We start from the raw sequence: 16824 nt of genomic DNA on the forward strand, positions 1-16824 counted from the left end.
TTAACGTGGTGTTGAAAGACTTCTTATTGTGTTTACCCCAGTTCAACACCGGCATCTCCACATCATTAATAAGCCTGGCCATCTACTTGACAAGTCTGGTTTGACATGAAGCTAATAATTTGGTTTAATCGAAGAAACCAGAGTATTGAGTCGTCATTCTGTGATTCACAGGTAAAGCACATGTTTGGCTGTACATCTGACTGCAGAAATCATGCTGTGACCAGTGGAGCAGTGGAACTCAAGACAGCAGTGCCCTCCTCCCATCCTGCTTGTAACAAGACATCTTTAATTGAATAGTTTAACATTTACAATATTGCTTCAATTATCATACAATATTTAACAGCTAATTTAAAATGCAATTAAATTCAGCCTGTCTCAGAGTACAATATCGAGTGTCACTATTAGAGGGTTGTCTTTGAGGGACAGGAGATAAATTGACATTTTAGCTTTCACTGAAGTTGAGCCTGATTCATGACTAGCTATCAAGCTTACAAATCAGTAGTAGACCACTCAGCCCCAAGCCTACTCTGCCATTCAGTAAGATCATGGCTGAAATGATTGTAGCCTCAACCCCACATTCCTACTTACCTCCAAGAAACTTTCACCCCTTTGTTAATCAAGAATCTCTTCAGCTGTGCCCCAAAAATATTCAAAGACTTAAATGATTGATCTTTTAAAAAGTGACTCCTAGCTCTGGACTTTCTGACATCCTCTCCACATGTACTCTGTTAATACCTCTCAGATATTAAATGTTTCAACCAAGCTGCTTCTTAGTCTTCCAACCCCTAGTGAATACAAAACTAACCTCTCCAAGCTTTCCTCATAAGAGAGCCAGCCTATTTCTGGTATTACCCTGTAAACCTTCTCTGAACTGCTTTGAACACTTTTACATCTTTTCATAAATAAGGAGATCAATGCTGCATACAATATTCCAGATGTGGTCTCACCAACGGCCTGTACAATTGAAGCATAACCTCCCTCCTTTTGCAATCAATCCCCTCCACAATCAACGATAACATTACTGAGTACACCTGTATACTAGCCTTTTATTATTCAAGAAACTGGGATATTCCGATCCCTCTGCAACTCCGAGCTCGACAATGTCTCACCATTTAGATGAGCTTCTTTTTTATTCTTGCTACCAAAATAGCCAATTTCACATTTACCCACTTTATACTCCATTTACCAGATTTTTTTGCCCAGTTAGCCTTTGCCCCTTTGTAGTCTCCTTGCATCCTCCTCACAATTTACTTTTCTACCTGTCTTTGTACCATCAGCAAATTTAGCAACTGTACCTGTAGTCCCTTCATCTAAGTCTGCATGGTGACACAGTGGTTAGCACTTCTTCCTAACAGCACCAGACACTTGGGTTCAATTCTAGCGTTGGGTGGCTGTGCGGAGTTTGCACATTCTCCCCATGTCTGCGTGGGTTTCCTCCCACAGTCCAAGATGTGAGGGTTAGGTTGATTGGCCATGATAAATTGCCCCTGAACGTCAGAGGGATTAGGACTGTAAATCTATGGGGTTACGGTGATAGAATCTGGGTGGGATTGTTGTCAATACAGGCTTGATGGGCAAAATGGCTTCCTTCTGCACTGTAGATTCTATGATTCTCAGTCATTTATATAAACTATATAAGGTTGAGGCTCCAGCACCGATCCCTGTGCCACACACTCCTCACATCTTGTCAACCAGGAAAAGACTATTTATGCCAACTGTTCCCTGTTAATTAGCCAATCTTTAATGCATGCCAATATGTTACCCCACAAATCATGAGCTTTTATTTTCAGCAGTAACCTTTGGCACATTAGCACATGCCTCTTGGAAATCCAAGTACAATTCATTTGCTGGTTCCCATTATCCACAACATATTGCACTCCTTTAAAAGAATGCCAATAGATTGATTAGATGTTATTTCCCTTTCACAAAATCATGCTGACTCTGTCCAATTGTCTCAAATTTTCTAAGTGTCTTGCTATAACCTGTTTAACAATAGCTAACATCATAGAATGTAAAATAAATTATTTCAGTTAATTTGAAAACATGAACAAGTTTGACAGATAAGAATAACAAGGTTTAACATGTGTAATAAATTACAGAATAATTTTTAAAATTTAATGCAGGGACAGGAAAATAAATTCATTTACATATGTGGCTTTTCCTTGGTATAACAAAATAAGAGGTAAGGAGAAAGGGAGATGGCCCAAATCATCCCACACAAGTGGAAAGCAGCACAGTATTGAAATAAATTAAATTACACTTATTCTAAAGCTCGATGCCATATTTATTAAACAAAGAAACAACAAAAAAAAACCCAAAAAGCAGGTAAATTTCTCTTTTTAAAGTCCTGCCTCCATCTTTTAGTGGTTAGGCTGTTGGGGTAATAGTCATTAACTTCTGCAATTAATGATTTGGGGTGGCACATTGCTTAACATCACTACCTCACAGCACCAGGGACCTGGGTTCAATTGCCATCTTGAGTCACTGTCTGTATTGAATGTGCACTTTCTTCGCACGTCTGCATGGGTTTTCTCCGGATGCTCCAGTTTCCTTCCACAGTCTGAAAGATGATGTGCGGGTTAGGTGGATTGGTCATGCTAAATTGGCCTTAGTGTCAGGGAGATTTGCAGGGTAAACGTGTGGAATTACGGGGATAGGGCCAGGGTGGGATTGTCGATGGACAGATTAGCCCCCTTCTGTATTGTAGGGATTCTGTTCTATTTACGCAAATTCAATCCATTACAGATCTTCTCAAAAGTAAAGTCCACAAGTGCAAATGTTCCCAAGTGGGAGGGGATAGGAGACACCAACATTAGGAATGGGTAAATTGTAACATATTAAAAGAAAATGGTTCAGTCCTATAACTTGTTAAATTATACTTCTCACACAACTCCATCAAAACAGGAAGACTCCGCTGTAAATACCTGTTATGCACGCAAACTACAATTGCAGAGCTATGTTAGACACGCAGGAGAATCTCTACATAATTAAGCATTCGGTATTGTAACAAGACAAGGTTCACGGTGTCAGGAGCCATCTGAATGACTAACTACACTGGGACTATGGAAACCTCTCATTACAAAAGGGAGTTTTCACTTTAACTAATCATTACCACAGCTTAATTTCCCACTTCATTTCATTCTTGGAAGTAGGGAGTTACTTGCCTGTAGGTATGAAATATACCCACTATCCATGACACTTGAGGATTAACTCGTATGGGCGTTTCTCCATTCTACAAATTGTCTGGAATCATCTACCTTTCCTTCTTGCTTCCATCAAAGAAAATGGAGGACATTGTCTACTTTCAACAATATTGTCTTATTTTCAAAAGTATTCAATTAGTTGCAGTTTGTTTTGAGGTGTCCTAAGTATGACATAAAGCACTAAATAAATGCAAGCTCTTTCTCTACTCCACAGCTACAATGCAAAATTCATTCTCAAACTGCCTGATCAAAAAAACTGATCAGATACCCAAAACTGGAGGCTCAGTTTCCATCCAGCACCATCCACATAGAAGGTCATTGAACTACTACTGGAGCAACCTGTATACTGGGATATATGAATAGCAGTGTGTATTTCTAGAGCCACTTTAACATAAAGTTCCAGGATGCTTCACAGAAGCCTCAAGAAGCAAAATTTGATACCAAGCCATTAAGTCAACATGAGGGCAAATGGCCAAAGGATAGGTTAGAGATAGATAAAGAAATGTCTAAAAGGAAGAGAGAGAGAGATAAAGAGGCACAGATTTAGGGAGAGAATACCAGACCTTAGGGCCCAGACAGCTGAGCACATGGCAGCCAATAGAAGAATAATTAAAACTGAGGATGTTCAAGAAGCCAAAAACAGATGAGCACAGAGATCTCACAAAGTTTTGGGGCTGGAGGAGATTAGTGATAGGGAAGGCAAGACCATGGGGACACTTAAAAACAGGAATGCATAGTTTAAAATTGAGACATTGGTTGACTGGGAGCCAATGTCGATCAGCGAGTACAGGGGAATTCTGTAGAGATTCTCCTGCAATGGCTACCATAGCTTTGCAATTGTATTTTGCCTGCATGACAGATACTTAAATGGGTGAACACTTTTTGATGCAATTAAGGACACGGACATGGAGGTCAACTTGGATGACTTCAAGTTTGAGAGTGGATTAAAGTTTATTTGTTAGTGTCTCAAATAGACTTGCATTAACACTGCAATTAGGTTACTGTGGAAATCCCCTAGTCACCACACTCGTTGCCTGTTCAGCGACACTGAGAATTTAGCATGGCCGATGCATCTATTCAGCACATCTTTTGGACTGTAGGAGGAAACTGGAGCACCTGAAGGAAACCCACGCAGACACAGGGAGAACATGCAGACTCCGCACAGACAGTCACCTAAGCTGGGAATCAAACCCGACTCCCTGACACTGTGGCAGCAATGCTAATGACTGTGCCTCCCTCAACTGTGGGAAACGTGCCAGGAGTAAATTGAAAGTCGCATCTAGAAGTGACAAAAGCACAAATGAGCATTTCAGCAGCATATGCAGAGGCATGGATGGAGTAGGGCGACACTGGAGGTGGAAATACGTGGTCTAAGTGATGGTATGGATTGGTACTTGGAAGCTCAGCTAAGGGCTGCAGGACAGAACTCTGGTGGTTTGCGTGCAAGGTGAAGATGGTTGAGAAAATGGTTAATAAGGCATACATGATCCAGGCTTTTATAAAAAGAGGCAGAGTATAAAATCAAAGAAGGTACGATAAGCCTGTGTGAAAGACTGGCTTGGTTGCAGCTGGAGTTGTGTGTCAATTCTGGGGACCACAGTTGCTCATTTTTGAGGAAGCAGAAAGGATTTACGAGAATGAAATCCCTCATCCGTGGAATCAATTGACAGACAGATAAAGCTTGGGTTTTGTACTTGGGGAAGAGAAGGTTGACAGACTTGGAAAGTTTTCAAAATCATGAGTGGTCTAGACAAGTACAGAGAAGTGCTCTGACTGGCCAAAGAGTTACAAGCCAAAAGATATTGATTCAAAGTAAAGAACTAACGGCAACACAAGGAAAAAGGTTTCTCTGTTAAATGCAGCAAAATGTACTTCCTGAGTGCATAGTGGAGACAGATTCAACCATGGCTTTCAAACGAGAATTGGATAAACATCTGAAGAGAAAATAATTGCACGGCGCCTGAGAAAGGGTGGAGGAATGAACTTGCTAGGTTATTCTTGGAGAACGGATGCAGACGCAACAGGGCAACTGGCCATCTCCTATTGTAACCATTCTATGATCATATGACTTGCAAATGCTCTGGCAAGGCCTCAGACAGTTGCCAGGGAGAGAGATGGAATCAGCAGCTCAAGAACAGTTTGTAGCGGACAGTGAAGATAATGGCGTTGGTCTTTCCAATGATTTAGTTGGAGAAAATTTCTGATCATCCAGTGCTGCATGTCACACAAGCATTCTGCTAATTTATAGTGGAGGAGTTCAGAGAAGTGATGGTGAGTTGCAGTTGGGTGTCATCACTGTAGATATGAAAACTAAACCTATGTTTTCAGAAGATATTGCCAAGAGGCAGCATGCAGATTAGAAATCGGGGGGAGGTCAAGGACAAATTCTTTGGGAGTGACAAGAGTTAACAAGGCAAGAGTGGGAAGAAGTCATTGCCAGTACGACTAAACAGGTAAGATTGGAACCAGGCAAGTGCAGACCCAACCAACTGGATGACAGTGGAGGGGAATAAGGGGGCCAAGACAGGCTCAAGGACAAACCAAGAAAAACTAGGGATAGCTTACTTACATCACGGTCACATGAAACGTTATTTGTGATCTTCGTAAGTGGAGTTTTGATACTGCAGCAAGGCAGAAACCCGATTAGAGGAATTCAAATATGGAGTACTGGGGAAAATAGATAAGGATTTGGGAAGCAATGACACATACATAAATAATTGCAGAAATTGTACTGCAATACATTCTGGACTTGGATCAATCCTTCAAAAGGGCAGCCTAACTCCCCTCCCCTCCAAACTGACCTTTAGTGTCAGGAAGATTAGCAGAGTAAACACATTGTTACAGGGATAAGGCCTGGGTGGGATTGTTGTTGGTATGGGATCAATGAGCTGAATGGCTTCCTAGGATTCATCATTGGTGTGCATATACATTGCATTGTAAACATTAATCAATTACACTCAAATGACTATGGTGTCAGGAAATGATGATGGAAAACTATGATCTTTTGCACCAAGTGAACTTTGGAAGAACAATCAATACTCCAATAATAGGTTTGTACTAGTAAGCTTGATTAGTATCAGAGAAATGATTTTAACTTGTATAACGTTGTTAAATACTGGTGGTTACAGATCCCTGTTAGTAATTGCAAAGTGAATAAGACATAGAAACATATCAACATGAAGAAAAAATTAGGTTGAGTATAATTTATCAAATAGAAGAATAAAATGATATCACTGCATATTAAAAGTGGGAAATCATACTAGGAACACCAGTGTAGTCAAATAGAAAGGATAGGCTCACAAAGAAAATTTTACTGGGGACAAACATATACTAACAAGATTAGGCTCGATGTTCATTCACTGTCATTATTTTAAAAAACTTGCATTGTCAGTCAGATTCACATACACCCAATTATTAACTAGCCTCATACAAAATCAGAATGCATTCAGCACAGAAAACGACCATCTGCCCACCATGTTTGTGCCAGCTCTCTCAAGAGCAACTAAATGAATCCCATTCCCATGTCTATTCCCCTTTGCCGTTGAATTTTTCTCTTCTGATAGTGATTCAAGTCTCTTCCGAAAGCCATTTTACATAGTCTGTGCTCTTCCTTTCAAAGTGCATTACTTCACACTGCTCTGCATTAGATTTCATCTGCCACTTTGTCAATACCGCCAGCACATAGCTTTTTGAAGGTTAACATCATCTCTGCTCATATTTCTAAGTTATGTCATCCACAAATTTTGACATTATACACACAAGCTCAGATCATTACCGTAAATAAGAAAAAGTTAATGATGCTGTTAGCTAGAACTTTAACCGAAAACTTTACAATATTTACCATATGTGCTAGTCAACTAAAGATAAAACTTTAAATGGCCCAGGGGTTAAACTACGATAATGAGTTGTAAAGCCAAGATAATCTTTTACAATTAATTTCCAAATCAAAGCCCAAGTGCATTCATTTCAGCATTCTGAGAAAGAATACTAAAAATGAAATCCCTATGGCAACCATGAATTTCTTTCTCCAATTTCAGCTCTTTCCCCTGAAGGCGGCAGTAATTTTAAATGGTAAAATTCATTTGACTTAACCCACCATACCTAGTCAAAACTAACACATACAATTAGCAATGATGCAAAGATCACAACCTTACACACTGATAAATAGGTTTCAGCTATAAGAACCCAAAGCTAAAATTAATGACCTTAGTACATCTGCACTAAGCCTTTTATTACAGTAATGGTGTTTCCTTTACAATAATGGATTTTAGGATGCATCACAGCCATCACTTCTCAAGATGAGTCCCACACAAGCGACAATTCATTGTTCGATACCTGAAGCAGCAACTTTAAATATCTTTACTTGGGATTGGAACAGGAACATGTCAGCATAGGGGTCTGTGAATTGCCAAGACTAACTTGCAGCAGAATAGCCATGTACCAGCCAACTCTAATGCAATTTACAAATTGTTCCCCTTTACACCATCTTAAATTTTTCACAACCATACAGGAGTATTATTAGCGAATTAGCATCAAAAAGCATGCAAGGTAAATGACAAGCTACTCATTTGCTACACAGAGCAAAAGACCATCATTCTGAAGCACAGCAAGCGCTTACTTAATGACCAACATTATTGCAATTTTCCCCCTCAAATATTTAGCATTAGAAATAATTTTACACTTATCTTGATGTGGAGATAATAAACTATGTTGGTAAATTATAATGAAGTCACCTAGAATACTGTATCAAAATCTTAATTCTATGGCTCTGAATAAAACTGACACTAATACACAAAGAGACGCAGGGGGCTAACTTCCTCAAAACGTTCATGAAATACTTCAAAAACAAAAGAGTTCACCTGAGGTGGTCACAACGTAAAGAAAGGAGGCATTCCCACCCATCATGCACATAGCCAATTGGTTGATTAGATATATCACAGTATAAATAGCATGATGACAAACTTGCTTCAGAGTCCAGTAGAATATTTTCTTTGCAGCAGGTTGAGACAGCCACAAAATTTGTAGAAAACCAGCACTGCTGTACCATTTCTTGGTGACAAGGCTGACTATCCTCCAACTGACAGTAAAAGAAAACTGGGACTATTTCAAATATGCACATATCAAGACATCAATAAATCAGCTTCAATTAAGATTGCATAGATGCCAGTTTGACCATACCTCTTCCAGCTCAGTCTGCAAGGGGAACTGGAACTGCAGATGGGGAAAAATAAACAAGTGTAAATGGGATTTAAAAAATAAAGCAGCAACAGTTGAGAAGAGCAAAATTAGATTAATATCTAAAATTTTAATTTGTGAAATGACATGCAATAAATTAACCACCATCTATCTTTGGTTACAAGTGGGTGCAAGTTATGAATTTTAAAATTTAAATTAATTCACAACATTTTTAGAATAAGCTACTGGTCATCACAATACTTTAACATCATCTACTGACAAATTAAAACTAAAATACTGAAGTGAATCACAGCACAGTTAGCCAATGATCAGGAATGAAGCCCTGTAAACTTTAAAACTCATTTACAATAAGAACTCAATTTAATACACAAGATTTGCATATAAACTGGAGTTCTGAGCATCTGCAAAACAACAACTAAAAATCAGACTGCTTTAGTATCTTGCATTCACTTACAATCATGGCCATTTACTTCAGTTCAGGTCTTCACTCACTTGTTTCTCCAGAGACATCACTAGTGCTCATTAAAATTGAATTATCCAATATGCGTTTTTTTTGTTTTTTATAAACTAACTTCTCATTTATGCAGATCTACATTTATCCGATTACCCTTATGGCTGTTCTTAATCAACATGGATTATTTAAAATAAAAGCAGAATGGATGATCCAACAGCTCTTCAGATGTTACCCGCTTACCATCTGTCCTGAAAAGGGACATTCAGTGCTATGTAAATTCTTAATAGTCTTCAATTCTAAATAAAAGTAAATACGTAAGTCTGCCTCCAAAAGATGAGTCACTGGATTGAGAAAATTATAATCATCCTTAATGGGCCACAATCATGTCAAACTGCTCTACAATTACAAATCAAAATAACAAAATTGTCAACCCTGCCCCACAGATAGACTTTATAAACAATAATTTAAAAAGGAAAAAAAACCTATCATCAGCAAGTTAACAGATTTACGCAACCAACCTATTTTAACACAAACTGGAGAAAAGGGGATGCTGAGTCTGTAAACTCTTTTCACATGAACTTGCTTTGAAGTTTATCCATTCATAGCACATATGTTAAGACTTCTATTCAAACCAGCACGAGTTATATAAAATGCCACTTTTAATTAAAATATATCAGCAATAGTTTTTGCTAAAGGATAAAAAATAATCAACGAGTATACCGTACAGACACAAGCAAGTTGTCAACTTGTATAATAAATCGGAAAAAAATGTCATAATATTTCAATACAGGATTACACAATCACTCAGCAACACGGCTGGATTATCTACAGGCTTTAAAAGCCCCAGGTTTTAAATTATGGAAAATAATTCAAATCAGATAACAGGAGTTATTTTTGCTGTTGAATTCAGGTGCTTGTTATTGGACAATGAGTCATATGTCCTTCACAATGAAAGCAGAAAATGCTGGAAAATCTCAGCAGATCTGACAGCATCTGTGGAGAGAGAATAGAGCCAAGTTGAGTCAAGATAACCCTCCGTCATCCGAGATGATGCTGACGAAGGGTCATATAGACTCGAAACATTGGCTCTATTCTCTCCCCACAGACATGCTGAGATTTTCCAGCATTTTCTGTTTTTGTTTCAGATTCCAGCATCCACAGTGTTTTACTTTACTCTTAGTCACATGTCCTTTGTGCCTACCAGTTGCTGGATACAGGATCTGACCTGTACCCATTGCCCAAAAGTAAGAGAGAAACAAGATAACCATTATTTCCTCCATTATCCAACTTTCCACACCTACAGAACTACAAGAACTAGCTGAGCAGTATAGAAACAGAAACTAAGAATGCCTTCACCTCCTCTCCTGCAGAAGAATAATTATTCTTGTCTTTTTCTAACTCTCTGCCTTGTTTATAATTAAGAGGAAAGCTAATCACAAATTTTGAATTTTTATAAAAAGGGAAATCATGACTCACATTCCCCCTCAAATCTTGTTTATTGTTGCTCTTTTATACTACTGCTCTTTATGAGAGCTACTGATGCAGATGAGGTATTGAGTTTGCTGAATTAACTTAAGACAGGCATTTGACAGTGTGGATGACTGACTCAGTCCTCTGAGGTTAATGTAGCTTCCTCCCACTGTCTGGTCAATTGCTGGATATATGTACTTACTTTTTAAGAACTATTTGCTTTCTTCCCTTCAAATCTATGACACAACAACTTTCCATTACTAAGAAAGGAAACAGATCAAGTAGCATGCCCATCTTTTCCACCAGCCACAAGGAGGTTCACCATAGCAACTCCCTAATTAATATCTGCAGTTACCTCCCCCTTAGCACCTTTACAAGCAAGAAAAATGGCAGACATGAACCCACATCTTGCTACTCTGCATCCATATCAGAAAGGGACAAGAATATATTGAATTTAAATCATTTCTTTGTACTTTTTTTTCTGAAGATGTGATAATTGAACTTATACTAGGACTTCATATTTTAATTCACTTCCACCATTCAAATTTTTTTTTTAGCTATTTTGTACAACAAGCAGGTTCATAATGAAGGAAGACAGTTGAGTCATTGGTGACTGCTTTCTATAACAAAGAATGTAACCTGCTTGAAACTATTTCCTATTTTTGAGCAATTCACTTTGATTTGGTTTTATAATCACAGAGTTTAATATTCACTGTACCAGGTTGGAAGAGTGCATACATCTCCTCATTCTCAGTGTCACAATCACATCAGAAATTCCTATTTCTGAGACCATTTTGTGCATCCATCTCAACTTACAACATAACATCAGCAGCTGCCTAATCTCTGGAATTCCTTGCCTAAATCACTATTTTGCCACTTCCCTCGTTCTTTCAAAAATGAACCTCTGACCAAGCATTTTGAAATCTTCCTAAATATTTGTTTCTACTCATGGTTCCATGAAGCACTTCAAGACATCTTTCTATGTTAAGGTGCTAGAAAGACAATAATAATTTCTTTCTCATCTGCCAACTTTACAGTCCCTTGCACAAGTTTAAAGCGAGAATCTTTAATTTGCCCTGACTCTAAACAGAAATAAATGTTGTTCTGCCCACCTGAGAATTAGATTGCATGTAGGGATGAATAAACATCACATTCAGTGATGCTAATGGACACCTCGAACAACAGGTATTCTCAGCCACCATAGGCTGTTAACTATACAGGTGCAAAATTAAAACCCTTGAATCAGCATTTCTCTGCTTCAACTCAGCCTCAAATAAGACACTATCTTTAAGTATTGCTCACTTGTTCTGTTTTGTATTTATGATTTAGCTACATATTTTAATCTTTCAGATTAAGCACCGACTTGCGATAGTTCAGACTGCCTGATTAACATATCTGATTACTCTATTATTCTCAATGCACCAAGTTTTTACCACTCTGAAGGATAGAAATAATCACTCAGATATTAAATCAGCAATGAATGTAGACCAAGTTGTAATTAAAAAGCACAAAGGTACAGAAAATTCACAACACATTTTAGAAATAAAAACTAATTTAATATTTTAGATGGAGCTCCATCAAATAGCAGAGACCGACTACATCTGTCTCTAACAGTGCCTGCCTCTGCACATCTATTCATACTCCAAAACCAGACTTTGTGTCACCTGCAGATTCCTCTCTCCTCCTCATATGTTGTCCCATACCAAGTTATGATCACTCATTACCTGTGCTCACTGACTGACATCTATAGACAGGCTACAAATCAAAGCACTTTTAAATTTCTCCCCAGGCTCATCCCCAACCTCTGAAATTCACCATTCTCTCCATTACCTTTACTCCACCACTGGGCGTACAAGCTTCACATTTAGTCCTAATCTGTAGAAATTCATCCTATCACCGTTTCTCATGAAAGATTCTCTTTAAAATCCAACTATGAATAAGCTGTTGGTCACCCCACGTAATCTCTTTGGTTCGATATCTGTTCTGAAATGCCATGGGACATGTTTTTAGGTCAAAGCACTGTATAAACGTAAGCTCCAGAGATAAATTTATGTTTCTCTTTCAGATCATGTTTAAAATTTTGATTATTCATGATCTTACTTTTCCCCTCAATTTGCTAACATTAATTCAAAATGACAGTGACAATATAAACAAATAAATGTTAGTGGTGACAATAATCATAATATTGAGTATTTCATTACCAAGAAACTAAAAACACAAAATTACTCTTTCAGTAATAAAGATTAAGCATTTGCCCTCAATTTCATAAACTCAAAGACAACTTGGCAATATTAAACACTACGATCATGACGTGCATTGTAAAATTCTTTCAACAATACTAAACAGACAGGTCAATCTGTGATAATATCTACTACACTGATTATCACTCAGAGTGCCATTGCACATTTCAAAACAGTAAACGTCACGATTACTCAGTGATATTAAACGTTCAAATCAGACTCTAATGACCTTCACTATTCAATGATTGTGCACAATGACTTTTGGGAAATCAAATGCTGCAACAACTAACTAAAATTGTGATGTACATTTATTCAACAAGTGCAAAATTATTAAAATTAGTAGGAAAGGAGTGTACAAAATCTTAAAAGACTATGACAATCCATCTGGCCTGATCCAGCGCACAATACCTTCCAATGGAAAATGTATCAGCTTCTTGTGAGTGAATGAACACTTTTCCACTTTATTGAAATACAGCAGTAATGTCCTCCTCTCCAGAGGTTTGACATTCTCTATATAAAATAGTTAAATCCAAACAGTCTTTCACCTTCTCTATTCCAAGTTTGAGGCTAGGCCTAAGGAGATGAAAAGATTAAATTCAAATCTGTGATAAGCATTCTTTTACTCAGTGGCAAAAGCCCAACTTTGTAATAATGAAATATCAAAGGATTCAGAGCTGGTTGGGAAACAGCCGCACAAACCATGCAAAAAATTTCCACAGCTGAGAAAATATATCACCGTTATTCTTTGAAGTTAATGTGGTTACACTTCATATTCTGATATACCATGTCATAGAACAGGAGCTAAGTTTATTTATTAGTGTCACAAGCAGGCTTACATTAACACTGCAATGAAGTTACTGTGAAAATCTCCTAGTCATCACACTCCTGTTTGTGTACACTAAGGGAGAATTTAGTTGTCAATGCACCTAACCAGCACATCTGTTGGACTGTGGGAGGAAATCGGAGCACCCTGAGGAAACCCATGCAGACTCCACACAAACAGTTATGCAAGCCAGGAATTAAATTATGCTAAGCTCAACTCTATGATCGTATTACTAACCTCTATGTGATACTCAAGTGATATTACAACCGAACAATATTTTTCCTCCCTTTATTATGACCATTATTTTTTGTTGATACAGCATTCAACCTGCATTACCTATGCACTTGTGTCAAAAAAAGGTGTGGGAAATTATCCTCTGTGGGTCACTGAATCAACCACTTAAGTCACTAAGGGTGAGACTGATGAGACGTGTAAGTTCATTTTCCTATTGAGTTTTTACACAATTCAGCAGCTTTCATGATCAATTGCTGGCAATGGTAACTTACCAGATTTATTTAACTCAATTTCACAATGTCAATTTGAACTCAACACCTGGGTTACTAGGCCAGGCTACTGTATCCACTACTCAGTTCCCTAATGACTATTATCAGCTTGGGAATAAAATGTGCCAATATTTGTATACAGCTGTATTAGGGTATGAACATCAGATCATCGTTACAAGTCAGTAATGATATATTCAGCTGCATGTTGAGAACCATCTACCAGTAAGATTTTATCACGACCACCACCTTTAGCGATATGAACTTAAACTCTACGGTGACTGTTAGCACAGCACCAGAGACCTGCCTTGGGTGATTATGCGGAGTCCATTCTGCCCAGATTTCCTCTGGGTGCTCTGGCTTCCTCCCACAGGTGGATTAGTCATGGCAAATGTGAGAGGTTACAAGGATAAGAATGGAAGAAAGGGCTTGGGCATCACAAAATCCAGTAAGAAGTCTCACAACACCAAATTAAAGTCCAACAGGTTTATTTGTAACAACACCACTAGCTTTCAGAACTGGCTGTCCCTTCGTCAGGTGGATGGGAATTCTGATCGCAGACAGGGCATATAAAGACACAAACTCAATTTGTGCAAAATATTGCATATGCTGGAATCTGAAACAAAAACTGAAAATGCTGGAAAATCTCAGTATGTCTGAGTGCATCTGTGGGGAAGAACAGAGCCAATGTTGAGTCAAATGACCTTCATCAGCATCATCCAGGATGATGGAGGGTTATGTTGAGTTTGTGTCTTTATATGCCCTGTTTGTGATCAGAACTCCCACCCACCTGACGAAGGAACAGCCAGTTCCGAAAGCTAGTGGCGTTTACTACAAATAAACCTGTTGGACTTTAATCTGGTGTTGTGAGACTTCTTACTGTGTTTGCCCCAGTCCAAAGCCGGCATCTCCACATCACGATCACAAAATCCACATAGTGCAGGAGGTGGCCATTTGGCCCATTGAGCCAGCACCAACAACAATCCCACCCAGGCCCTACCAATATAACCCCAAGTTTTTACCCTGCTGTCCCTCTTGACACCAAGGGATAACTTACCATACCCAATCAATCAATCTAACCTGCATATCTTTGGACTGTGGGAGGAAACTGGAGCACCAGGAGGAAACCCATGCAGATACGGGGAGAAAGTGCAAACAACACGAGACAGTGACCCGAACTGGGAACCGAACTCGGGTCCCTGGCGCTGTGAGGCAGCAGCGTTAACCACTGTGCCACCGTGTCAGAGAGACAGTGCAGACCGCGATGGGCCAAACGGCCTCTTTCTGCACTGTAGTGTTCCCGGCTTTCCTCCGAATGAGACAAAGCGGAGGTTCAGAGGGAATGACAGGCTGGGAGGTGTGGAGTGGCTCAGACCCACCAAGCCTGAGTGGGGGTCCCGGGGCCGCCTCACTAAGGCAGTCACCATGGTTACTGTGGCTTTCCCGGCCTCGCCAAGCGGCCCCGGGCCCGCGCTCCCCCCCTTCCTCACCGCCCCCACTCCGCCACCGCCCCCCCGCTCCTACCATTCTCTTCACGGATGAGGCTGGAGTCGCTGGGCGCGGGCCATGGACGAGCGGGCGGCGCGACGGGGCTGCAGGCGGAGCGGGTGCGGAGAGCCGGTGCCGCAGGGCCTGCAACGGCTGCAGCTTCTCTCATAGCTGGAACTCCGACTAAGGCTGCGGCCTACACCCACGTGACTGCCGCGTGAGGGGGCGTGGCGGCATAGGGGGCGTGGCAGGGAGAGCGTTCCTATTGGCCCCGGGGCCTGAGGGGCGGGACCAGCAGCACGTGATGGGATCGCGGTTTGATTGGAGAATCGGGCAGTCATATGCTGTTTCCACAGGGCTCAGTGATTGGCTGAGGAATGTCACCGAGTGTGTGGTCGGAGGGGCTAGTGCACACCTCCCCCCCAACACACCCCCACTATCTCCTCCCCCCCCCCAAACACACCCCCACTATCCCTCCCCCCCCCCAACACACCCCCACTATCCCTCCCCCCCCCCCAACACACCCCCACTATCCCCCCAAACACACCCCCACTATCCCTCCCCCCCAACACACCCCCACTATCCCCCCAAACACACCCCCACTATCCCTCCCCCCCCAACACACCCCCACTATCCCTCCCCCCCCCCAACACACCCCCACTATCAGCCCCCCAAACCACCTCCCCAAACTTCAAATACCCACACCCCCAAACTCTCCCAAACCCCCCCAAATACCCCATCACCCAAACCCCCCAAAAACCACTCCCAAAGCCACCCACTATCTTAAATATCCTCAAAACCACCAAACCCACCCTTCAAATTCGCCAAATCCACTCCCAAACCCACCCCCAAATATTCCCAGATCCACCCCAAATGCCCCCAGCCCCCCCAAAAAACCACCCCCACATACCCCCAAACACCCAAATACCCCCAACTCCCCTAAATGCCCTCCTGACCCCCCAATACCCCCAAATACCCTCCAAGGCCCCCCTCAAGCCCCCCCCAAATAAACCACCCCCAAACCCACTAAATACCCACCATAACCCCAAATACCCCACAGGCACCCCCAAAAAAAATCCCAGGCCCCTCTCCAAGTACTCCAAAAACTCCAGGCTCCTCCACATAAACTTCCCCCAAACCGTCTAAATACCCCCAAAACCCCAAATACTCCAGGCCACCTAAGTACCCCCAAACCCCAAAAAAGCCACAGACCCCTACAAAAAAACCATCCCAAACCCCCTAAATATCCCCCAGACCCCTAAATATGTCTAAATACTCCCTACCCCATTACTCCTCAGACCCTCAAATACCCCAGACCCTCAAAAACCACCCAAGTACACCCCCTGGACCTACCCAAATACTCTTAAATAGTCCCACCCCATTATGCCCAAACTCCCAGAACCCCTAAATACCACCCCAGACCCCACCCCATTACCCCAAGCTCCCAGAA

The 16824-nt window shown here is 40.8% G+C and overlaps 1 protein-coding gene across 3 annotated transcripts in view; it reads right to left on the reverse strand.

Annotated features, from left to right (window-relative positions):
• Positions 1-15562, reverse strand: part of trpm7 (transient receptor potential cation channel, subfamily M, member 7) — a 144524-nt gene extending 128962 nt beyond the window's left edge. For 2 of the 3 annotated variants that reach the window (XM_080214104.1, XM_080214102.1), the window contains exons 1-2: positions 15411-15562; positions 8382-8414 (exon numbers count right to left, since the gene is read on the reverse strand). In XM_080214104.1, coding sequence (XP_080070230.1) covers positions 8382-8414; positions 15411-15413 — 36 coding nt within the window. In that variant the 5' untranslated portion in view covers positions 15414-15562. The remainder of the gene's footprint in view (positions 1-8381; positions 8415-15410) is intronic. The other variant, XM_080214103.1, reaches the window with a different exon arrangement.
• Between the last annotated feature and the right edge of the window lie 1262 nt (positions 15563-16824).

Source organism: Carcharhinus amblyrhynchos, chromosome 28 (assembly GCF_965287045.1).
Source record: "Carcharhinus amblyrhynchos chromosome 28, sCarAmb.v2.hapA, whole genome shotgun sequence".
Classification (NCBI taxonomy): Eukaryota; Metazoa; Chordata; class Chondrichthyes; order Carcharhiniformes; family Carcharhinidae; genus Carcharhinus; species Carcharhinus amblyrhynchos.